We start from the raw sequence: 24638 nt of genomic DNA, 5'->3' as shown, positions 1-24638 counted from the left end.
TTATAATATATTACCTTTCCATCCTTCATCCATGAGATGGCAGGTTTGGGCTCTCCTGTTACCTTCACTGAGAGCTTGACAACGGAGTCGGAGGCTGCAGTGACGTTGCTCAGCCCGACAGAGAAGGACGGTTTCTTCTCAAGAGTTGGTGACATCACTCTCTTGGGTGACTTGGTTGGGGACATCACTCGTTCCTTGTCAGATGGAGTTGGGGATTTGGGAGTTGGGGACTTTGGTGTCGGGGATTTTGGCGAGATTGGAGACTTGACTCTCTGAGGTGACTTGATTGGCTCAGGGGACTTGATTCTCTGAGGAGATTTGACAGGTTCAGGGGACTTAGCGAGAGGGGACTTGGCCTCTGGAGAGGTGACTCTGGGAGCGGCGACCACCTTCTGCTTGGACTCAGACTTGCGGATGGTCAGAGTGAAATGGGCCTCCTGTTTGCCTCCAGCGTTTTCCACCAGCAGAATGTAGCTGCCTTCGTCTAACTTCTCAACAGCAGAGATCTCAAAGGAGGAGCTGTACTGAGCAGAGACAATGTGGTGACGAGCAGAGGGACCAACAACTGCTCCTTCGCGCAGCCAGGTCATAGATGGTGCTGGTTCGCCATCCACATCACACTCAAACCTGGCGAGGCCTCCCTCCTCTACAGTCAGGGACTGCGGTTTGGTCAGGATCTTGGGGGGAACACTCTGCTTCTCCTTTCGCTTCTCAACAACAGTAGTGGTCTCTTTCACAGTTGTAGTCACACTCTCCTTCACAGTTTTTGTAGATGAGGAGGAGACATGATACACCTCTGTTCTAGTCATCTCTGGCAGGTGGGAGGATGGAGGCTCCTCGTCTTTGCGAAGTGAAGAGAAGGCAGCGTATTCTGCTTGTGCTACATCCAATGTGGCATAGTCAGAAGTCTCCCCTTTGGCGTTCCTGCAGACGACACGATAAGTGCCAGCATCTTCAGTCACACAGTTGTTGATGGAGAGTGTCAGAACCCCGCTGATGTTGGTCATATTGTATTTGCTGGTCTGATGGATCTCTTTTCCATTGTGGAACCACTTGACTTCAGGCTCTGGTTTGGCCTGAACATTCAGGGTGAACTTTGTGTTGGAGCCATAGGGTACGCGGTGAGATCGCATCCTGATGGTGATGCGTGGGGTGTGGTCCAGGCTGAAGGGAGCCTGGGTCACCACCTCGACCTTCCTCTCCACTGATCTTCTCTCTGATCTAAGAGCCTGCTTTCTCTCCTCATACCTGGAAGCAAAGTCAACTCTAGGAAGAGTCACTTCAGTTTTGACAGCCCTTTCTGGGGTGGGAGATCTCCTCTCAGGTTCAGGCATTGGGAGCTTCTTGATTGGTTTGGGAATATATTCTGAGGTGAAAGCTGTCAGGTGCTCTGATTCAACGCCCTGAGAGACTGTCGCAACATGGACAGTTGATTCCTTCTTTGATGTTCGAGTCTTCTCCTCAAACTCCATGCGTCTGAGCTCACTCTTGTAAGTGGCCATTCTCTGCATAGTTGTGTGTGGGCGCAGCAGCTCCTGATCTTCTCTCTCTTCATACACCCTCTGCTTCTGTCTCGGAGGTCTGTATGTGGCTTTGTCGTGACGCTGGCGGAGCTCAACAAAACTCGGGCCAGCCTCGTATTTAGATGGGATTCGGTAGGAGTCGTATCTGCGGATTTCTTCTTCCTCTTCATCGTCACTGTAAACTCTTCTAGGAGATGAGGGACGCAGGGCGGACAGCTCGAAGCGGACTGGGCTGAGGCTCGGTGGAGAGGCAGAGTAACCATACTCCAGCTCGTCCTCCAGACGAAGCCTCTCCTCCTCGGTTCTCTTCATCGACAGGTACTCTTTCACAGGCAGCAGCAGCTCCTCGTCTGACAGGTCACCCAGGGACCTCCTCCTGATCCTGTGGTAGGCATCTATCTCAGGAGAAGGAGTGCGGTGCCTTGCAGGCCTCACAGTCTCTAAATCATCCTGAGTCATGGATGAGAAACGCCACTTTGGCTTGTACTGGTCTTTGATCCTGATAGGTACCTCGTAGAACTGCTCCCACCTGGAGAGACGGATGCGCTTCATCCTCTTCTGCCTGATTTTATCCATAGGCTCAGGGAACTCATACTGATCCCGCAGCTTCTTGTACCATTTCATGTCAGAGAGTGGCTTAAAGTGTTTTATTTCCACATCCTCTTCAAGAGCAGCTTGGTTAACAACACGAGGAGTTGGGACGTCGTAAGGCATACGCAGCCTCTTCTCATCAGCACGTTTCTTCCTCTCCTCTTTTTCTTTCTGTATCTCAGCCTCAGTCTTCTCACCCTTCTTAGTTGTCAAAGCAGGTTTGAACATGGTGGCTGCCTCCCTGACAGCTTGTACTGCTGCAGGTGGTAGAGGAGTAAATACGGTGTCTGCCAAAATCTGAGACAGCCTCACTTTTTTGTCAATTTCTTCCTTTCCGGCCATCTTTTCCTCCTTCTTTTCAGCTGCCTCATATTCCTTCTTTACATGAGTGACGCGTTCTACTTTGAGCGTGGCCTGGCAACTGGCAGATCCAGCAGAGTTCGTGGCAGTAACTCTGTAAACACCTGAGTCCTCAGCCAGAGTGTCTTTCACATGAAGGATGAAGTAGTCCAGGCCCTCATGGACAACCTCAATAGATGGCCCAAAGGCTAAAGGCATGCCATCCTTCTCCCACTTCAGTGTGGGATGGCCAGATACTCTGATCTCAAAGCGCACATTCTGGCCCTCCCTGCACTCGACGTTTGCGAGCAGGCGTTTGAACATGGGCCTCAGGGTGAGGTCTGCTGGTTTAGGTCGAGGAACAACCGTAAGACGAGCCTTGCAGCTATCATCACCATACCTGTTACGTGCCACAACGCTGTACTCAGCATCATCCTCCTCCTCAACCTTGTGGATAATCATCTGGTACAGGCCCTTGTCGTTGATGAAGGTGTATTTCCTGTCATCATGTCCAGGGATGAGCTTCTGTCCGGATTTGTGCCAGATGACACGAGGGTCAGGGTGAACAGTGATGGTCACGGCAAAGCGCACATCCTCACCAAGGTAGGCTGTGCGATTGACCAGAGGAAGGGTGAACTCCGGTGGCTTCTGAAGCATTCTGGCAGTGTCAATCCTGCGTTTTGTTTTCTTGACCACACGGGTGGTGAAGAAGTCACGGTAAGATCTGACACTGCTGATAAACAGCTCTGCGTAGACACTGTCCTCACCATACTCATTCACAACCTTACATCTGTATGTGCCATCATCTGCTCTGGTGACCTTGTTGATGGTGATTACAGCAAGGCCGTCCTCATACTCAATTTCATATTTGTCACCTGCTTCAAGCTGCCTGACGCCGCAGTACCACGTCACTTCAGTGGTACTGTCGTAGTTGTCGATGTTGCAGATGAATTTCACAGTGTCTCCCTCATTCGCCACTGCGTGGCCAACCTGGCCTCCAACAGGACCATGTTCAAACGGAGCGATCTTCACCTTGGCGACAAAGACACCACGCTGGGACCTGATGGAGCCGCCGCTGGCCACACGGGCTGCAGAGACAACAGTGTTCCACTCTTTCCTCACCATTTGTTGATAGTATCTCTTGTGCCTGCCGGTTGGGATCGCTCTGGCGCTGATCTCCTCTACAGGCTTGGTCAGCCAAGGGTGTGCCAGAGCCTCAGCAGCAGTCATACGATGCTTACGTTCCTTTGTCATTAGGCGGTCAGTGAAGTCTAATGCCTCGACACTGACAGTCTTGAAAGACTCGTCATCATAGCTGTAGGCTGCCGTGGAGATGTTGTCAATCATCTGCTGGTTGGTTTCAGCTGTGAATGGGTTCAGTCCACTGAGTAGGACATAGGCAAGGACACCAACTGACCACATGTCAGTGACAGTGCTAATCATGTCACACTGGTGGATCTCAGGGGCAGCATACTCTGCAGTGGTATACTGAATCTTGACTATGTCTCCAGGAGTCAGGTGTCTTGCCTGGCCCATCTCAATAATTTTCACATTGGAGCTGGTTCTAGTTGTGTACACAATGTTCTCCGGTCTGATATCAAAGTGTCCGTAGCTCTGTGCATGCAGGTACTCAAGAGCTGAGCAGACCTGCCTGATGTAGTTGATAATCTCATGCTCATTAAGCTCAAACTCTGCTGTGTTGAGGCGCTCATATATGTCAACACCAGAGATGAAGTCATAGATCAACACCAGCTCCTCGGGGCTGTCAAATGACTCATGGAGGAGGAGGAAGTTGGTATGTTTGGCCAGATTCAGTGTTGCAATTTCTTTCTTGACTATTGCTTGATCTGCGCCTCTCACCTTGAAGAATTTAGCCATGTAGGTCTTCTCAGTGCTGATGTTAACAGAGCGGTGGACAATACCAAACTGACCTCTGCCCAATTCCTCTGCAATGGCGTATTTGTTGTGCATATTCTTGGCTTCTGAGTGTGGAGCCTTGCTCTTGTGAACACGTTCGGTATCGTCAACCTCCCTGTCATAGAGCAGAACTCTTGATTTGTCCTCTTTGGTCATAACAGATCCGCTGGTCTCAGATGGAGCACTCGGTCCAAACTTGTTCTCAGCGATGATTCTGAACTGATAGCCGGTTCCTCCAAACAGATTGGTAACGGTATAGCGAGTGTCACGGGATTGGGCAACACGCTGCCATCTCTCAGAAGTGGTGGGACACTTCTCAATGATGTAGTTGATGACCCTGCTGCCTCCATCATTTGCTGGGGCCACCCAGTTCAGTGTGACTGAGTCTCTGGAGACATCACTGGCTTTGATGCCACGTGGAGGATCAGGAACGTCGGCAACATCCAGCTCAACTGTTTGTTGGTCAATGCCAAATCTGTTTTTGGCACAGACGATGTAGAAGCCAGCATCCTTCTTCTCCACTCCATTGGTGAACACCAAAGAGGTGAATGATCTGGTGACAATGACCTGGTAGTGGCCATTGCTGTCAATAAGATCTTGTCCTTTCTGCCACGTGATGACAGGATCTGGTTTGCCACTGAAAGGAATCTTGATATTGACCACTTCTCCACGCCGCGCTGGGATGGCTTCTTTGTCTTTCAGGTTCTTGGGCAGGTGGATCTTGGCAGGGACTAGAAATGAGATAAATTTAGTGAGATTTCATGTTTAAAATAATTTAAAAATAAGTATATATGTTTAATTTTGGCTTGGTCAGTGTTAGGGCTCATTTATACTTTTATTTGCAAAATAGATACATCAGTTTCAAATGTAAACGTCACTGCCCTCATGCTTCCATGCATCCTTAATGTTGGCATAGATACAGCCAACAAATGGCACTAGAGAACGGAGTCAAAAGTTTCTTAAACATCAAACAAAGAGACCATGTGAGGCCATTTAATACATCTTGACATGAATGGAGAATTCTTTTCACTATATTACAGATTTGCTCCATTACGCCATTTTTAAATGTCCTCGTCGTCTCCTACAGTCGTATCTACTGCCGGCTACACTGCCCCACGATCACTAGTGGTACTACTCCATTCCGTCCATATTTGTAAGCTTTAAGAAAACGTGCACAAATATGGAAAAAATGATTGCAGAGTATGGAGTATGTCTGTATATGTATCTAACACTGAGCATAACTGAACCCTTAGGAAACAGCATTCTTGTAGGAGAAATTGAGTATCTGTGAGCTTACTTTCAACATCCAGAGAAATTGTAGCACAGATGGAGCCTGCCTGGTTGGTGGCCCTGATCTGGTACACAGTGGAATCTTCCTCATCAGCCTCCGTGATGACCAGCTGGTGATAACCACCCTTGAACTCCTGAACCTTGATCTTCTGTCCATCAGAGTGGATCTCCTTTCCTCGTCTGAACCATTTGATCACAGGCTTGGGCTGTCCTGTGATCTTGCACACAAGGGTAGCATTGCTCTTGTACTTGACACTCATGTTCCTCAGCTCCTCCTTGAAGGCAGGAGCACGGAGCTCGACGGCGGTGGCTGGAACGATGGGAGTGGTTTCCTCGCTGTAGTCGCTCTGTCCTCCAAGGTTCTCGCACCTCACGCGGAAAATGCACTCAACACCCTCGGTCAGACGCTTGACGGAGTACACAGTCTGTTTGATCTCGTCTGTGGTTACTGGTGTCCAATCGCTCCATTCCCTCTTATCCTTCTTGAATTTCTTCTCAAGGTAATAGCTCTTGATCTTGGACCCGCCATCACTGAGTGGAGGCTTCCAGGAAACCACGCAGGAGTCCTTGGTGATTCCAGAAACAACTGGCGACAGAGGTGGTGATGGTTTGTCTGTGGACAGGAATATGAAAATAAAAATAAAAAAACATCATCAGAGGGTATCTCTTTACATGTTAACTGTTATGGTGTTTTAAAGTTCTGTGCTTACACTGTGACAATTAAATTTATGAAGCATTTAAAACAAATAAAGGACATGTTTTTAAATGTACCCAGTTGGCTCTTGATAAGGATAGGAGAAGTGAGTTCCAGTGGTTCGCTGTTGCCATAGCGGTTCTGAGCGTACACACGGAAGAAGTATCCAGCGCTGTCAATGAGGCTGGGCACACGGCAAGATGTGCTATTGATGGATGAGGACACCAGTTCCCACTCAGTACCCTCCTTGTCCTCTCGCTTCTCCACAATGTAGTTGGTGATCATGCAGCCTCCATCATCCTTGGGAGCCTTCCAGCTGATGATGACAGAGTTCTTCAGGAGGGCCTCCAGCACAATTGGACCTTGAGGCATGTCAGGTTTGTCTGAAAACAGGTATCAGATATTAATCATAGATCTAATACTGTTGCCTTTATAAATGCATTCTTTGTTGCATTCACTGCAGTAAATGTATATGAACATACCATAAATTTCAACATTGAATGCTGTGTCAGCTCTGCCGAAGTGGTTATGCAGTCTAATCCTGTATTTGCCTCCATGGACTCTGCGCTGCACGTTCTTGATCACCAGGTGTGTGTAGTGCTCGGTGGTCTCAATGCTGATGTCCTCCGTGTTCTCCAGAGTCTTTGCCCCATGCAGCCACATGATCTTTGGCTCAGGACGGCCAATGTAGACGGCATGGATGCGCAGAGTGGATCCCAGGCCGGCGTAGTAGGTTTCCTTTAGTGGGTAATCAGGATGGAAGGATGCAGCAGCCTCCAACACTAAGACGCCTGTGGTCTCGGCTTCTCCAGCGTCATTGATGGCCTTGCAGGTGTACTGTCCCTCATCCTCCTGCTGATCGGTCATAATGGACAGCGAGTGGTTGCGGCCATCTGAGCTCATTTCGTACTTACGGGACTCAACAATCTCCTTGCCGGCATGATACCACTTGATTTCAGGGACAGGCCTGCCAATAATCTGGCACTTCATGACGGCAGGCTGGCCAAGCTTGGCAGTTACTTCATCCATTTCCTTTCTCAGGCCTGGTTTACTTTCAGCTGTACATACAAAACAAGATGTATATTCAGAAAACATGTATATTATGTTAAGTAATGTCTCATAGTAAAGTAACCCTGGAAAAGCAAGTTTGGTAAATGCTTACAAATAATTTTCACACAGTATATTTCACTGTACTTACCACTCAGTTTGGTCTTGATGCATGTGGCAGTCCTACGAGGTCTGCTCATTCCTGTCTCATTCTCAGCAAACACTCTGAACTCATACTCTGTGGCCTCAGCCAGTCCAGGCATGGTGAACTCTTTTTCCTTCAGTCTCTGCTTGTTGCACTTCTTCCAGGTGCTCTCAATGGACTTCCTGTACTCCACCCAGTAGCCCAGGACCTCCTTTCCACCATCACATTCTGGAGCTTGCCAGCGAATGGTGATGAAGTTGTTTGTCACATTTACTGTGTCAATCTCGCCTGGTTGACTTGGTTTGTCTGGAGGGAAACAAACAAACAAACAAACAAAAAAACTTAATTAACTATTGTTTTGATCAACTGTTGATAAGATTTCACTAAGTTTAGTGGGTAATGTTTTTCACACCTGATTATCCCATGTCCATTAAAATTCCATCAACTATGATAACTACAGTACTATTAATTATCAGTAAATGGAGACTCACCAAATGGATCCTTGCATGTGACCACATCAGAAACAGGACCAGCCTCGCTCTCGCCAATGTCGTTGACAGCAACAATGCGGAACTGGTACTCTGCATCGGGGGTGAGTCCAGGCAGAGTAAACATGGTGGAGGTGATCTTGGTCTGGTGGCGGGACCATGTCTCAGCTGACACCACCTTGTATTCAACAAAGTAGCCAGTGATGGCAGAACCACCATCGTCCTTTGGTCTGGACCAGGCCAGTGCCACAGAGCTCTTGGTAACATCCATGATCTCTGGTGGAGTGCCTGAAGGCTCAGGGGGACCTTGTTAAAAGAAACGCAGATTATTTTTTGAGTCATCACTGAATGGTCTTGTACTGTTATAAGACTGAAGAAGGAATACTTACAGAGAGGAGTCGTGGGCACCAGTGGTTTGTCTGACTTCAGAGAGGCGCTGATACCAAAGGCATTTTCAGCTGTGACCTTGAAGTGGTACTCTGTTCCCTCCTTCAGGCCCTTAACAACCAGCTGAGTGTCAGTCACTCTAGAGTCCACAGTGTACCATGCGTTTCTGGCTGCCTCACGTCTTTCTACGATGTAACCCAGGATCTCTGAGCCACCGTCATCCTTGGGCACCTTCCAGGACACCTTGACAGAGTTAGCCTGGATTTCCTCAAAGACTGTTGGTCCCTCTGGAGCACTTGGGCGGCCAATGACCTTCACCTTGATCTGGGCTTTCTTCTTGCCAACCTTATTCTCTAGGAGGAGGTCATACACGCCAGAGTCACTTCTCTCAGCTCCCTTGATCACCAGCTCACTGGCATCCTCTGTGGAGGCAATCATGGCCTTGGTGGAGACTGGACCGCTATCTTTGGACCACTTGCAGGTTGGATGAGGTTTACCCTTGATGGGTACAGAGAGTCTGATCACACCTCCATGACGTACCACGTACACGTCTTTGTATTTCAGCTCCAGGTCATAGTCAGGAGACTCTGGAAAACAATGAGAGTCACAAAAGTCAGTTTTATTCTTTCTTACTTTTAAAGAAATACAAATGATCTTACTGCAGGTGTAGTTAATGTAAAGTTTGCATCCTCACCAAGCATCTCTGTCACAACAACAGTTCCAGGAACTTCAGCAGGCTCTCCACAGCCGCCGGCATTGCAGGCCATCACACGGAATTTGAACTCCTCTCCTTGTGGCATTTTGGTCAGCGTGTACTCGCAGATCAGAGATGGTGAGGTGTTGCACTTGATCCAGGCCATGGTGCCCACCTTCTGCATCTCAATCAAGTAACCGTCCACCCTTGCGTCTCCCTCCTCATCGGGAGGACTCCAAGCCAGTGACACGGAGGATTTGGTGGTATCGGTGATCCTTGGGTTCTGAGGACAGCCAGGTGGATCTGAGAGAGGAACACAAGCATGTATGTACTTTTAGCTGCTACAGAAGATATAAGTCTGTGTTTGCTCTTTCAAGACTTTTGATACCATCCCACTATCTACAAATCTACATATGACAATATGACAAGGCTTTCTTTGAAAGTGTTGTGTTACCAATGGGATCTGTTGCCACTGCTGGTTTGGATGGCAGACTTGGTTTGCCCACTCCTCTGGCATTAATGGCGGTGATTCTATGTTCATACTCCAGGCCTTCGATCAGCTCTGTCGATCTGTATCTGGTCATGGTGATGGGATTCTTGTTGGCACGCACCCATCTGTCAGACCTGACTTCTTTACGCTCAATAATGTATCCAGAAACCTCAAGGCCACCGTCTTCATCAGGTGGGTTCCAGGCCACGGTCATGCCGTCACGAGAAACATCAAAGACGGTTGGACGGCCAGGAGGTCCAGGCGCATCTGTGGAGGAGGGGAAACAAGTTACCATACCTCTGTTGACATAATTCCATCTAGATCAAAAAAGCGTGTAACCTTACAACAGCAACTTACTCTTCATGCTCCTACAGGTGACGACCTCAGACTGCAGGAACTCTCCAGTGCCGTAGCGATTTATGGCAGCAGCACGGAAGACATATTCATCCCCTTCGATCAGGTTTTCAAACTTGAAGGTTGGTCGGCTAACAGATTCACAGACAGGCACCCAGCCAGGTCTGTGAGCGTCGCGCTGCTCCACCACGTAGCCACTGATGGGAGCTCCGCCTTGTCTGGCCGGAGGATCCCAGCTGCAGCTGACGAAGGTAGCATCGACCTCATCAAACCTGATAGGTCCCTGTGGTTCATCAGGTTTAGCTGGTAAAAGGGGATTCACAGAATTAATGGTCACCATCAACTTGATTGCCTCAAACTTAAATATTAATGCTTGGTTTTGATTGTTGTAATATTGCCAATTTAGAAATGAATCAACTTCACTTTATTGTAACCTGATTAGCATCAGCAATACATAATGAAACAAAAGTAACAAATGAGGGATGGTCCCTTACAGAGGATGATGACCTTGATGACCTCAGAGATAACACCAACGGCGTTCTTCACCTCCAGGGTGTAGTCACCACTGTCGTCGATAGTGGTGTCAGACATGGTAAGTTTGGAGAATTTGCCAGTGCTCTTGATCTTGACACGGTCTGTGATTTTGACTTTGTTATCTTTGAAGTACCAGGAGCAGACGGGAGGAGGCCGGCCAATGATGGGCAGGTCCAGCTCCAGAGTCTTGCCAGCCAAGACATTGATAACCTTCTGAGGAATGCTGGAGAAGTCCACCACAGGCATCACTGGAAACGAAGAGAGAGGTACAAAATGCATTTCACTATAGTTTACATCAACAGTTGGGAAATGGATGGATAGATAGATAGATAGATAGATAGATAAGAAACAGTTTTACATGTTTGTAGTTTTATGCTTTTGCTTAAAATATCTACAACACCTAATGTTTGATTGCAGGTGTGTTACCTCTCTGTTCCTGTACAGTGATGGCTGTAACAAGCTCTTTGGGCTCGCTGGCTCCTTTGCTGTTGATTGCTCTGATTCTGAACAAGTACTGCTCGCCCTCATTCAGCTTATCGATAGTGTGCTCGAAGTCTGTGGTCTTCAGCGTGGCCACCTTCATCCACTTGTCTGTGCCGAACTTGCAGGCTTCAATGATGTAACCCGTCAGCCTGCTGCCACCATCATGCTCAGGCTTTTCCCAGCCCAGGGTGACGGTGGTCTTGGTGACATCAATCATCTCCAGTTTCTGTGGTGGCAGAGGCACCTCGCAAACCAGGATGACATCAGGAGTCTCGCGGGGCTCACCAATACCATAGATGTTCTCAGGGAGGACCCGGAAGTAGTACAGCATGCCCTCCATCAGGCCATCTATCTTGTAAGATGTCTTACTGCACTTGGATGTGACAGTCTTGTAGGCTCTCATAGACGCCTCACGCCTCTCAATGATGTAGTTGTTGACAGGAGCACCGCCATCCACAGTTGGGGCTTCCCAGGAAATAGTTGCAGACTCCTTGGTCAGCTCCTTGATCTTGATAGGTCCAGTTGGTCCAGGAGTATCTAACAATAAAAGTATAATTTGTTATAATATAACAATTCCAAAAGTTCAAATTCCAATTTTATCACATAGAATCACAGTCAAATTAAAAGTTCTAGTACGAATCAAATTTAGAAAGATTTATGCCATGTGTTAATATTTCAATTCACTTCTCAGACATCTTCCTCAACTCACCATAGACCTTGACCAGAATGCTGACTTCCTGTTTCCCGGCAGAATTCTCAGCCACCAGCGTGTACTTGCCAGCGTCGTAGCGGTGGACCCTATCAATGATGAGTGTGGTGGATGTGCTGGTGACATCAATGAATCCTCTGTTATGGAGGTCAACATCAGGCTTGCTCCAAGTGATGGTGGGAGTGGGACGACCGCTGACATTAACAAACAGGCGGAGGGATCCTCCAGCGCGCAGGCAGATGGTCTTTTTCAGATCATCGTGGAGCTCGAAGTCAGGAGTTTCTGTGTGAGAAGGGAATAATAATTATACGTTACCACATCTTGAAGGACTTGCAAATAATTTTTACTCTACTGGATGAAGTCATGACCAAAACCAAATATGAAAGTGAAGTTCCCATTTGTTATGTTCTTTTTTTTAAATCATATGTAGCTTTGCTGTAAAACAAAAAAATGGAATCTCTTTTACACTGAATCTCTTTTTTTGTAAGAAAAAAAGAAGAAGGAGTTGCTCTATTTGCAATCACTGAATGCAATCACTGAATGACTTACCAATTCTTTCAACTGGCTCAGTCTCAGTACATGGTTCACTGAAGTCTCCTGTACCATTAATGTTGATGCCAGCCACTCTGAAGCAGTACTTCTTGCCTGCAGAAAGTCCGGTCACAGTGTATTCTGTAGCACGCAAGGTCTTTTCATGGGCCTTCTTCCATTCCTCTGCTCCGGCTTCCTGCATCTCCAGGATATAGCCCATCACATCAGCTCCTCCGTCCTCCACGGGGCGGGACCAGGCCAGGCTGATGCTGTCAGCGTGAGTGTCAGTGATACGGGGAATGGAAGGAGGAGCAGGGGTGCCTGAGAGGAGAGGATACAGGAATCAATAGATCTGTGATATTGTAAAGGATTTTTTGTATGTGTTAATGGACAAGGTTACCCCTGAGATATGCCACAAAAAGCAGATGAATGAATGTATACAAACAAAGTGGACTTACATGTTGGCACTCTGCAGACAACATATAGAGAAACCTCGCTGGCTTCGCTCTCTCCGGCCTTATTGATGGCTGTCACTCTGAACTGGTAGATGTTGCCTTCGGTCAAACCAGACACCTTCAATGTGGTGTCCAGATGAGCTCCGTCCCTGTTCACCTTCACCCAGCGAGCACTCTTTCTCTCGCGCCTCTCCACCAGATAGTGGATCAGCGGGCTGCCACCGTCGCTCTCTGGCTTCAACCACTCAATGGTGGCAAAGTCCTTTCCTGATGCCAAGATCTCTGGAGCACCAGGAGGAGATGGCACAGCTGGAGGAAGGGAAAGGTAGTTCAGTGTTAGAGGTTATGAGAATTTCTAATAGTTTGCGACCAGGTTTACTCTCAGGGCTCTCAGCCAGATTCGTCTTGCTTTCATCTTAGTGAGATTGTTGTTTAAAAAATAAAAGTGCAGGATCTTACTGGCCTCAGAGATTTTTGGGATATCATTAGCAATTATCTGACTGCTGCACTCACTGAAAGTGTTTCTGGCAACCATGGGTTCTGACTGGAGGTTGACTCCTTCTCCATACTTGTTGACGCCTCGGACTCTGAACAGGTACTCTGTGTTCTTGAACAGTCCGGTGATGTTGCAGGTGAGTTCCTTGCACTCGTCATGCATGATGACCCAGTTGAGTCTGTTGGTGTCGCGCCTCTCCACCATGTAGTGGGAGATGTCATCGCCGCCATCCTCAAGAGGAGGCTTCCAGCTCAGCGTGCAGGACTCCTCTGTGATCTTGCTGATCTCAATGCTGCCTTCACATACTCCAGGGGTGTCTGGAAAAAAACAGGTGTGCTCATTGTAATTAGCTTAGGATAACCATAAAAAGCATAATATTTAATCTTTTTTAATTTCTAATTTTCTAATTTTATTTCCCCCCCGTTAAAGGTTTTTTTTGGGGAGTTTTTCCTTATCCGCTGCGAGGGTCCTAAGGATAGAGGGATTTCGTATGCTGTAAAGCCCTGTGAGGCAAACTGTGATTTGTGATATTGGGCTTTATAAATAAAACTGAATTGAATTGAATTGAATTGAATTGAATTGAAACTGAATTAATCTGTAATGCATACAACTGAATGCTTAGGAAACAAAGCACTCTCACTTACCAAGTACTTTGACATTGACCTCAGCAGTCTTGGTTCCGCTTACGTTCCTGACAGTGAGGATGTACTTTCCAGTGTCATCTCTGTCGCAGAACTTGATGATGGCCATGGCCCTGGTGGGAGTGTACTGCAGGTGGTACTTTTCACACAACTCTAGATCCCTACTGCCCTTTGACCAGGAAGCCTTGGGGTCAGGCCTGCCTCCTACAGCAGCGTCCAGAACCAGGTCTGAACCAGCTCTGACCCTGACAGTTTCGGACAGGAGCTTGCTGTCCAGCTGGGCCTTTGGAGGCTCTGTTAGGTGGAAAAAAGGAACATGGTTATGAGAAAAAAAAAATATTAATAAGATAGGACCACTTTGCTGGGACAACCATATATTCACACTGCTTACATCTACATGTTTAAGCCTTAAGCTGTGGCTTACTTAACAGGAAACATGAGGCAGTTTCATCTTACTGTCATTGTCTTTTTTAAGAGTCAAGATCAGTGAGCAGTACTGGTGGTATTGTATCACAGTAACGGATTCAGATCTTACCGAAGTCGGTCTTGCATTGCACAGAGCCGGTGGATACCGAGGGAATGCTGAGGACCTGGTTAGCATTCTTAGCAATGACCCTGAACTCATAGGGCTCTCCCTCTCCCAGGGCGGTAACAGTGAAGAAAGTGTCTGTCACATTGGTGTAGTTACACTTGAGCCAGCGGCCCTCACCGGCCAAAGTGTACGGCTTACGCTCAATGATGTAGCCCACAATGGGACTGCCACCATCATACAGTGGAGCTGACCATTTGAGGGACACAGTGGTTCTTGTGACATTTGTGACTTCTGGTTTGCTTGGTGGATCTAAAAAACAGATCAGTCATGTTGGAGCAATAGAGTATTAACTGACAAGCAACTGGTAAGGGTGAAGCTAAAATGTGTCTAAACTTACCAACTGGGTTTTGAGCAACTGCTCCCTTGGAGGCCTCGCTGGCTTTGCTCAACCCAGCACTGTTCATGGCATACACCCTGAACTGGTACTCCAGGCCTTCAACCAGACCTTCCACCTTATAGTAGCACTCAAAGCAAGGGATCTTGTTCTCCCTCACCCACAGGATGTTGTTCCTCTCCTTCTTCTCAATCCAGTATCCTGTCACTTTGCTTCCGCCATCACTGTAAGGCTCCTCCCATTTCATGGTCATTGTATTAGCAGTGACGTTAAAGACTGTAGGCCTTGTTGGTGGGCCAGGAGGTGCTGTGATAAAAAAAAGGACAAGATTTTTCTGTTGAGTACAGTCACTCAAAAGCCTATGTGATTCAACAGAAGACAAACATATTTACAGACATTAAGAGTCTAAGAAATTCTTAAATACTTATATCTGTTCTCTGTTATCCATGCATTAAACTAGTGAATAAGTTAAAGAGTATGTTTATAGTGTAGGACTTACTGAAAGGATGCTCTGCGACAATAGTCTTAGACTCAGTGGGCTTGCTGACACCAAATCTGTTCTCAGCAGAGACCCTGAATGTGTACTGCATGTACTTGGTCAAGTGATTGACATCGAGAGTTGTGCCCCTCACGCTGGAGTTGATCAGCTGCCAGGCTGTGGAGCCAGACTCACGCTTCTCTACGATGTAGTTGGTGATATCAGTGCCTCCATCATCATCTGGTGGTTGCCAGTTAAGGACACAGGACACAGAGGTGATGGATGAGATTTCGATGGGTCCGGTTGGAGGACTGGGTCTTCCTGTGACATTAACTTCAACAGTGAAGGTCCTGGTTCCTGCCACATTCTCCAGAGTCAGGTAGTATTTACCACCATCTCCTCTCATGGCCTCCTTGACTGTGATGCTGGCTCTGTCCTTTGTTACTTTGATGGAGACTCTGTCTGTGCTCTTTAGCCTCATCTCTTCCAGCTTCCAGGTTACCGTAGGAGCAGGTCTACCACTGATGGGAACATCAATGGTAAAGGAACTGCCAGACCTGCATGTGATGAGCTGATTGGTGAGCTCACTGAGGTCAGCAGCAGGTTCAATGTGAGGCTCTTTGACCAGCGCAGGAGCCAGAGTTTCCCTGGGCAAGCTGTAGCCAGACTCATTCTTGGCCTTCACACGGAAGTTATATTCATCACCCTTGTTGAGCTTTTCAACCACATAAGTGAGATTGGTGGTGTTGCCAACTACGACCCATTTGTCTGCACCCTTTGGCTTAGCTTCAATGATATAACCCTGGATGCGGCTACCGCCATCATGCTCTGGTTTCAGCCATCCCAGTGACACAGAGTTATCTGTGGTGTCCAGGATGTCCATTCTCTTTGGAGCTGCTGGCTCTGCGGTGGCAATGACAGGCTCAGTGATCTCAAATGCCTCACCCACACCATGCTGGTTCTCTGCTGAGACTCTGAAGAAGTATGGCACTCCCTCCAGCAGGTCCTGGATCTTAAGGATACGCTGCGTGCACTTGCCACCAGACTGCTGCCAAGTGCGGCGACTAGCCTCACGTCTCTCCACAATATAATGCTGGATTCTGGCACCACCGTCATTGAGAGGAGGCTCCCAGACAAGTGTGACTGAGCCTCTGGACACCTCCTTGAAGGCAACAGCCTGTGGAGGTCCAGGAGAGTCTATCACTTTTACAGTGAATGTAATGGCCTTGCTGCCACTAGAGTTTTCCAGGTTAACAGTATATTTTCCTGTATCATTTCTCGAGCAGTTTTCAATGCTTAGAGAACTGTAGCCATCTGTAGTTGTGACCTCTGACATGACACCCAGCTGCCCTTCCTCCTTCACCCAGGTGGCATTAGGCATTGGCTTTCCTCTGAAGTGAATGCCCAAGCACACTGAGCCTCCAGCCTTGACAATGTGTGTCTGCTTGAAGGTGGCGTCAATATCCACCTGTGGTGGTGTTAGTCTGTCTACAGCCTGAGCAGGCTCTGGAATCTCTCGGTCCTCACCTCTACCCACATGATTCACAGCTGCGACACGGAATTTGTACTCGGCTCCTGTCTGTAGACCAGTTACCGTGTAATTTGTTACTGCCACCAGCTCCTCATTTACTCTCTTCCATTCGGTCTCTTGTCCCTTTACCATCTCAATAATGTAGCCTAGAATCTCCATGCCTCCATCATCCGCAGGCCTGGACCATTCCAGGCTGATGGAAGTATTAGTGGAATCGCACACACAAACCACAGATGGAGCACAAGGAACATCCTTTGGCTCAGCGGCTTTGATGGGTAGTGAGATGTTGCTAGGAGCTCCAACACCAGCGTCATTTACGGCCATCACACGGAACTCGTATTCCATATCCTCTGTCAGATTGGGCACCCTGTGAGCACATTCAATGATGGGCTTCTTGGTAATCACCTTGTAGAACCGGACAGTCTTCTTTTCTCGTTTTTCTAAGATGTAATACTGAATGGGGTTTCCTCCATCAGATGTTGGAGGAGTCCAGGAAAGGGTGATGCTCTCTCCCGTCACCTCAGTAGCATCAGGAGTGCCTGGAGCATCAGGAGTAGCTGAGGGAAAGAATTATGATAGATTAGTGCAATACAAGCAAAATAAAGAATGCTGAGTATGAAATTGCAAAAGCCTTTCCAACTTTCCACTCACTGTATTGCATCTGTGCAATGATGGGGCTGGATTCCAAAGGCCTGCCAACTCCAAACTTGTTAGCAGCAGAGACCCTGAACTGGTACTCATTGGTCTTGATGAGCTTTGTTGCGTTGAAAAAGCAATCCTTACATTCATCAGTCACCAAAGCCCAGGAGATCTTGGCAGTCTCGCGCTTCTCAATGATGTAATGTGAGATCTCCGAGCAGCCGTCGTTCTCAGGTGGGTTCCAAGACAGAGTGCACTTACCCTCTGAGATGTTGCTGAAAGTGATGGGTCCTACCGGCTCCCCAGGTGTGTCTGCATCACATAGGTGCGTGAGAATTAGAACATAAATAAACAGGTGTAAACAACTGCATCATATTATAAAGAGTTCAATGTTAAAACTGCGCACCTTGAACTTGAACAAGGATGTCCAGCTTCTTGCTTCCAGATCCATTGGTAGCCTCGACAGTGTAGAGGCCCCGGTGTGTACGATCAGCATCCCTGACAAACAGGGTGCTGGATCCAGCCACAGTGATTATGTCCATCATCTTTTTGGTAACTTCCACACCGTCTCTGAACCAAATGACCTTAGGAACAGGGCGTCCAGTGATGGTCGCCTTCAGCCTGATGTGGTCTCCCGCCTTGACTGTCAAACCCTCAAAGTACTCTGCGCCAAACTCAATAATTGGAGCAGCTAGTAAACAGGAAAAGGGAGTGTGTTAGTATACAGCATATTGAATAACAATCAGTGTTTATCATTTACACATCAGTCCTGAAGTTCAGACTGCTATTAATACAATCATGAGCGCCCCCCCCCCCCTACCCTACAAATTCTTTCACTACTCACCATTCTCACTTCTGACCACAATCATGCCAGAGGAGTTGGAGGGCGGACTAACAACACCAATGGCATTTCTGGCTGTCACTCTAAACTCATAGCGTTCATTTGTTGCCAATCCAGTGACAGTGTGCTGGCAGTCATGTACTTCAGTCAAGTTGGCCTTGAACCAGCGGCCTTGTCCTTGGCGTTTCTCGATGCTGTAGCTGGTAATCTTGCTACCACCATCATGTTTGGGGGCATCCCACTTCAGTGTCACTGAGTCACTGGTCACATCAATGTAGTCAGGCTGGCCAGGAGCATCTGGAAGGCATAAAATTCATCTTTGAACTTTTTTTCTTTTATATCGTAATTCTAATGTGCTGTATGCTTGTAGTTTATCAATTAAACAAAATAATGGTTTGAATCTGCACTCACCAACAGGACTGACAGCCATGACTGGCTTGCTCTCATCACTCATTCGGCTGAAGCCAGCATCATTCTGGGCATAGACTCTGAAGGAGTACTCAAGGCCCTCAATGAGCTCCAGGATCCTGTATTCTGTTTCTTTAATCAGCATAGTGTTCACTTTTTGCCACATGATGCTGTTCTTTTCCTTCTTCTCCACATGGAAGCCTTGGATGGGGGTACCACCGTCATAGATGGGCTTGTCCCACTGGATGGACATGCCGTCATTGGTGACATTGTAAACGAAAGGCTTGCCTGGTGGGCCTGGGGGCCTGAACTGGTGCTTGGCGATGACCATCTGTGAGACCAGAGGCTCGCTGACACCATATCTGTTCTCAGCACACACTCTGAACTGGTACTGGACACCCTTGATCAGGTTGGGGATCTTGAACTGAGTACCTGTTACACTGGAGCAGGCCATCTTCCAGTCGGGCTGGGAGGTGTCACGCTTCTCTACACTGTAGCAGGTGATGTCTCCACCACCATCGTCATCAGGTTCTTCCCAGGAGATCATGATGCTCTCAGCTCTCACTTCATCCAAGCGGATGGGTCCAACAGGCTTTGATGGTGGTCCAAGTGTGATGACATGGACATGGAAGGATTTCCTGTTGACCAAATTGTCAAGTGTCAGGGTGTATTTACCCTCATTCTCCTTCTTCACATTCTTAATCATTAGAGTGGCTCTGTTTTCTGTCTTCTTGAAGCGGATTTGGTCACTCTCCTTCAGAGGCAGGTTGTCCTTCAGCCACAGAATGGAGGGTTTGGGTTTACCTTTGTATGGCAGCTCAATGTGCACATTGTGACCCAGACGAACATTAATGCGGCCTTGTGGGTACTCTGAAAGGTTTGCCTCAGGTGTGATAAGGTACTCAATGACCTTGATAGGCCCAATCTCAACAAAGTCACCCCGTCCTTTCTCATTCCTGGCAGCAACTCTGAAGAACATTTCTGAGTGCTCCTTGAGTTTCTTGACCTCAAACTCACATTGTCTGCTGGTTCCTGCCATTGACCAGTCCTCGCCCTTGAGCTTCTTCTCAATTGCGTAATCAGAGATGATGCTGCCGCCATCGTAATCTGGCTTCAGCCACTGCAGAGTGATGGAAGTCTTGGACGAATCCTTCATGGAAACTTCCTTGACTGGTCCTGGAGTCTCTGTGGCCTTCAAAGGCTCAACTGTTTCACATGGATCACCTACACCATTCTCATTCTCTGCTAACACACGGAAGAAGTAGGATGTCTTCTCTGAGAGGTCTTCAAGGGTATATGTAGTGTCTGTGCATTTGTTTGTCACTGCAGAGAAGGATCTCTTGGAGGAGTCCCTCTTTTCAACAATGTAGTTTGTGATCTCAGCACCGCCATCAAGGAGTGGAGGCTCCCAGCAGAGAGTGACCTTTCCACGGGTCACATCCTTCAGGACCAGGTTCCTGCACTGAGCTGGAGTATCCTGAACCTTCACAGACAGGGTTAGGGTCTTTGGCTCTCCAACACCATTCTCTATCTTCACTGTGTACTTTCCAGTGTCAAGCCTGGTAACCTCACGCATAACAAGGACTGTGGTAGTGTCTGAGTGGTGGAATTCATATTTGGGGTCACGATCGATGCATTCTTCTCCCTTACTCCAAGAAGCAGTGGGAGCTGGTCTGCCCTTTAGAGGAACAGAGAGCTCCACATCTTTGCCAGCCTTAACAATATAGTGAGTTCTCATGGCTACATCTGTGTCAATCTGGGCCTCCTCTGTGAAAATCATAAAAAAAATATACAAGGTCACACAGGGACTGCTGAACAAGACAGGGCATACATGTTACAAACTGAACACATTTTCAATGATCCCTTTATTTGTTTATGTATGAATTTACCCAGGATATCCTTGGCTTGCACAGGCTCAGTCATCTCCAGAGGTTCTCCACGGCCAGCACAGTTGACTGCTGACACTCTGAAGAAGTAGTTGACATCTGGTTTTAGGTTGTGAACTGTGTACTCTGTTGTCTTGACCTCTCCCTTGGAGGTGATCATAGCCCATTCCACCTCTCCCTCAACAAGCTTCTCCACCATGTAGCTGGTGATCTCACTGCCTCCATCCCATTCTGGCTTGGACCAGCCCAAGGTGATGGATGTCTTGGTGGAATCCACCACCTTCAGCTTGCAAGGCTCATAAGGTAGATCTATAAGCAACATGTATTTGTTAGGTAGGACTGTAAATGTATCTTTCTTGATGTTGTGGATTTCTTTGAATGTCAGACCACTTACCAACTGGGTCAGCAGCCTTGTAGTAGTCTGATGCATCAGAGAATGGTCCCTCTCCAGCCTTGTTAATGGCACAGACGCGATATTGGTACTCATTTCCTTCTGTCAGATGGTAGACTGTCTGTTTGATGTTTTTGACAGGGTCTTTGTAAACTCTAATCCAGCGCAAGCTCTTCTTATCACGTCTCTCCAGATAGTAGCCTGTAACAGGGCTACCTCCATCTACACCTGGTTTGTCCCATTCCACCACCATGGTGGACTTAGTGATGATATTTACCTCAGGAGTGTGAGGCTGCCCAGGAGTTACTATTGAAATTAATAACAAACATGTTAGGCGTTTCGAATGATAAAATAAGTACAAATCTTGACAATTTTTTTTCCATTTGTGTTTCTCATAAAAGCAAAGAATTTGTAAAAGCAAAAACAAAGATGAGGTTTTATTGCTGCAGGGTAATTATCATAAAATCTGGTATGACATTCACATTGACAATCATATTCACAGTACTCTGCAGGCCAAAACTTACCAAAGGCGTTCTTAGCAATGACCGGCTCCGATACCAGTGGCTCTCCAACTCCAATCTTATTAACAGCCATTACGCGGAACACATACTCATTTCCACGCATTAGCTTGCTGGCTGTTATGTGTGTTTGCTCATGCCGGTCTGAAACTGTGGACCAGACCACTCGACTGGTTTCGCGCCTCTCAACAATGTAGTGGGTCACCTTGAAACCTCCCTGGTCAGACTCAGGCACAGGCTCCCAGCTGAAGATGATCCTGTCTTCCGTGACAGAGTTGAAGTTAATGATACCTGCCGGGGGTCCAGGTTTGTCTGCAGGGAGGTAAAACAAAAAAAAAAGGGAAGAGCACATAGACATTAAATACAGGGATAATGGAAGACTGTATACATGAGGGCATTTCAGTTTAAATCGGACATAGGAGCTCAGAAATATGGAATTCAGAATTCAGATTTAAGGAAATATTTAGGGTGAAGCAAGAATTTCTAAGTACCTAGGATTTCAATCCTGATGGTTGCAGATGCTGAGCCAAGAACATTCTTGATCTTGATCTCATATGAGCCCGTGTCGAAGCGAGATGCATCCTTGATCAGAACAGCAGAAGTGTCAGTTGTGCTTTCAACAGACAGGGTAGAGGTTGGTACCAGCTCCTTTCCATCCTTGAGCCACTCAATTGTTGGCAGAGGCTTGGCAATGATTCCAACTCTAAGCTTAACTGAAGCTCCAGCCTTGTACTGAACCACATCCAGATACTCTGGAGGAAGGTCAATGGCTGGGGCACCTGTGGGACACAAGATATGGTTATAATTAAAAATAAAAGTAACAACCCAATAAAAGTAAACAAGACATGTTACATGGATATGAATCAAAAACTCACCACATGCATCAACACAAGTGACTGGGCCGGCAATGAGAGATGGGTTGCTGACAGATCCAACAGCATTCTTGGCGAAAACTCTGAACTCGTAAGACTCATCCTGGGTCAGTCCAGATACAGTAAAGCCCAGGTCAATGATGTTTGTGAAGTTGGCCTTCACCCATCTGCCACTGGGAGCTTCCCTCCTCTCCACACTGTAACCTGTTATCTTGCTGCCACCATCAAATGGAGGTCTCTGCCAGGCAAGGCTGACTGAGTTCTTGGTGACTTCTGTGATATGGACATTTGCTGGGGGCTCTGTAACATTAAAGTGGAAAAGATGCAATTTTAATGAAACAATAGTCTTAGTATAAGCTTGTATTATTTAAAGGTATGGGTCTCCTGTAAACTGAAGATGAAGATCCGAATCAAAAATACTTACCGCAAGCATCAATAGCAAGCACCTCTTCAGAGGTCTTGCTCATCTTTCCAATTCCGGCGGCATTTTCTGCTGCCACCTTGAATTCATAGATGAGGCCAGGACAGATGTTTGTGACTCGCCACTGGTTTCCTGAGATTGCTGTCTTATTGATCTTCTGCCAGAGGATGCTGCTCCTCTCCTTCATCTGGAGATGGTATCCAATTACAGGGTTTCCACCATCATTGACCGGCTCATTCCAGCAGACTGTCAGACTCTCTCTAGAGACAAAGCTGAGCCATGGTGTGGATGGAGGTCCAGGGATGGCTGTAACGGTCAGCATTCATGTTAATGTTTATTTAGATTTATCATCCATAAAACAAAAGTTGCGAAATAAAATGGATAATTAAGAGATAATTTATTAACACCCCTATTTGAAATAGAAGTACAACAAAGCTATGAATAAAATACAATGAAAAAATATATTGTATATTTTTTCATTGTATTTTATTCATAGCTTTGTTGTGGATTCAAATTAAACAGCTATGCAGTTTTTAGAAGTGGTTGTTTGTGCAGAAATGTGCAAAATTGTCCAATGAATGCACAAAGGTTTACAGTACAAAGTACAAAAAGAAGGTGCAATATACAGAGATATATTCCCAATGTAACTGATGGTAATTGATTAGTACTCATCTGTCATAGTTAAGGAACCGGCTCATTAAAGCTACATTATAATGTCTTGAATTGGATGGACTTACTGTATGGAAGCTTTATCATGACTGGCTTGCTGTCAATATGGTCACTGACACCGAAGCGATTCGCAGCCTTGATTCTGAACTGATACTCTTCTCCTTTGGTCAGCTTAGTCACTTTGATTGCACTTCTGGCAATGGTAGTTGACACCTCTGCCCAGGTAGGAGTGCTGGTTTCACGTTTCAGAACAATGTAGTTGGTAACAGGACTGCCACCATCATACTCTGGAAGACCCCATTTCAGACACACTGTGGTCTCTCCGACCTCTCCGACCTCGACTGGACCTACAGGAGGTCCAGGTTTGTCCAGCACAACAAAAATAAGGGGGATCTTGGTGGTACCTCCCGGATTTGAGGCAGTGACTTCATATTTGCCAGCGTCACTTGAAATGCTTTCAGTTAGGGTGATGATTAAACTGTCTGGAGTTACTTCTGTTAGCAGCCTCTTGGATCCCTTAATGACAACATTGTTCTTGGACATTGTCACCTTAGGCATGGGCCTGCCGGTGAGAGGAATCTCAAAGGTCAGGTCGGATCCTGCTTTCACATAAACTGTATTCTTGGGGTAGTTCTTTAGGTCAAACTCTGGTGCCTCTGTTGACAAAACAAGACATCAATGTGATAATTAATGTCATCTTAAGTAACTCCATTCATCTGCATTTTTCCACAAATTCCATTTCTTTTCAAAAACTGTCTGTAATGCAAATTTTTATTACACAGAATATATTTTAAATGTAAATGTTTTAAATTTTTTTCTTTATGCACAGTGTCCTGTTTTCTAAGGACAGTAAAATTCAATCTGAATACATAACTAATATCAAAATTTAGTAGAAAATAACTACCATGTATTTCCTTGACAATAACAGGAACAATCATCTCCTTCGGTTCACTGAGTCCAGCATGGTTCTCTGCACGGACTCTGAAGTAGTACTCGGCACACTCCCTCAGGCTCTTGATCGTGTGGGTCATGGTCCTCACAGTGGCACACTTCACCCACTTGGTCTGTCCCTTCTCCAGGGCATCGATGAGGTAACCAGTGACTCTGCTACCACCGTCGTATTCTGGTCTTGTCCAGGCAATCGTAACGCTGTCCTTGGTAACATTTGCAACTCCAAGTTTCATGGGTGGACTTGGTACCTCTGTAACAGACAGAAGTAATTTTTATGAAGCACATTTTGTTCAACAGTA

General features: G+C 46.9%; 1 protein-coding gene across 4 annotated transcripts in view; it reads right to left on the bottom strand.

Annotated features, from left to right (window-relative positions):
* ttn.1 (titin, tandem duplicate 1) overlaps positions 1-24638 on the bottom strand; it is a 135137-nt gene that overhangs the window by 3907 nt on the left and 106592 nt on the right. For all 4 annotated transcript variants that reach the window (XM_078174667.1, XM_078174668.1, XM_078174669.1 and 1 more), the window contains 32 exons: positions 24293-24589; positions 23457-24044; positions 22723-23025; positions 22302-22598; positions 21918-22205; positions 21433-21738; positions 20912-21214; positions 20521-20826; positions 18635-20398; positions 18227-18520; positions 17789-18073; positions 17395-17694; positions 15234-17300; positions 14738-15040; positions 14344-14649; positions 13812-14102; positions 13185-13484; positions 12675-12980; positions 12235-12537; positions 11686-11967; positions 10920-11513; positions 10454-10741; positions 9963-10262; positions 9570-9872; positions 9116-9418; positions 8424-9008; positions 8038-8340; positions 7553-7852; positions 6837-7412; positions 6432-6737; positions 5668-6273; positions 15-5101 (listed from right to left, as the gene is read on the bottom strand). In XM_078174667.1, coding sequence (XP_078030793.1) covers positions 15-5101; positions 5668-6273; positions 6432-6737; positions 6837-7412; positions 7553-7852; positions 8038-8340; positions 8424-9008; positions 9116-9418; positions 9570-9872; positions 9963-10262; positions 10454-10741; positions 10920-11513; positions 11686-11967; positions 12235-12537; positions 12675-12980; positions 13185-13484; positions 13812-14102; positions 14344-14649; positions 14738-15040; positions 15234-17300; positions 17395-17694; positions 17789-18073; positions 18227-18520; positions 18635-20398; positions 20521-20826; positions 20912-21214; positions 21433-21738; positions 21918-22205; positions 22302-22598; positions 22723-23025; positions 23457-24044; positions 24293-24589 — 19040 coding nt within the window. The remainder of the gene's footprint in view (positions 1-14; positions 5102-5667; positions 6274-6431; positions 6738-6836; positions 7413-7552; positions 7853-8037; positions 8341-8423; positions 9009-9115; positions 9419-9569; positions 9873-9962; positions 10263-10453; positions 10742-10919; positions 11514-11685; positions 11968-12234; positions 12538-12674; positions 12981-13184; positions 13485-13811; positions 14103-14343; positions 14650-14737; positions 15041-15233; positions 17301-17394; positions 17695-17788; positions 18074-18226; positions 18521-18634; positions 20399-20520; positions 20827-20911; positions 21215-21432; positions 21739-21917; positions 22206-22301; positions 22599-22722; positions 23026-23456; positions 24045-24292; positions 24590-24638) is intronic.

This window comes from Epinephelus lanceolatus, chromosome 14, assembly GCF_041903045.1.
Source record: "Epinephelus lanceolatus isolate andai-2023 chromosome 14, ASM4190304v1, whole genome shotgun sequence".
In the NCBI taxonomy this organism is placed as follows: domain Eukaryota; kingdom Metazoa; phylum Chordata; class Actinopteri; order Perciformes; family Serranidae; genus Epinephelus; species Epinephelus lanceolatus.
Note: the sequence above shows the minus strand (reverse complement) of the source record. Positions and strands in the feature narration are given on the sequence as shown.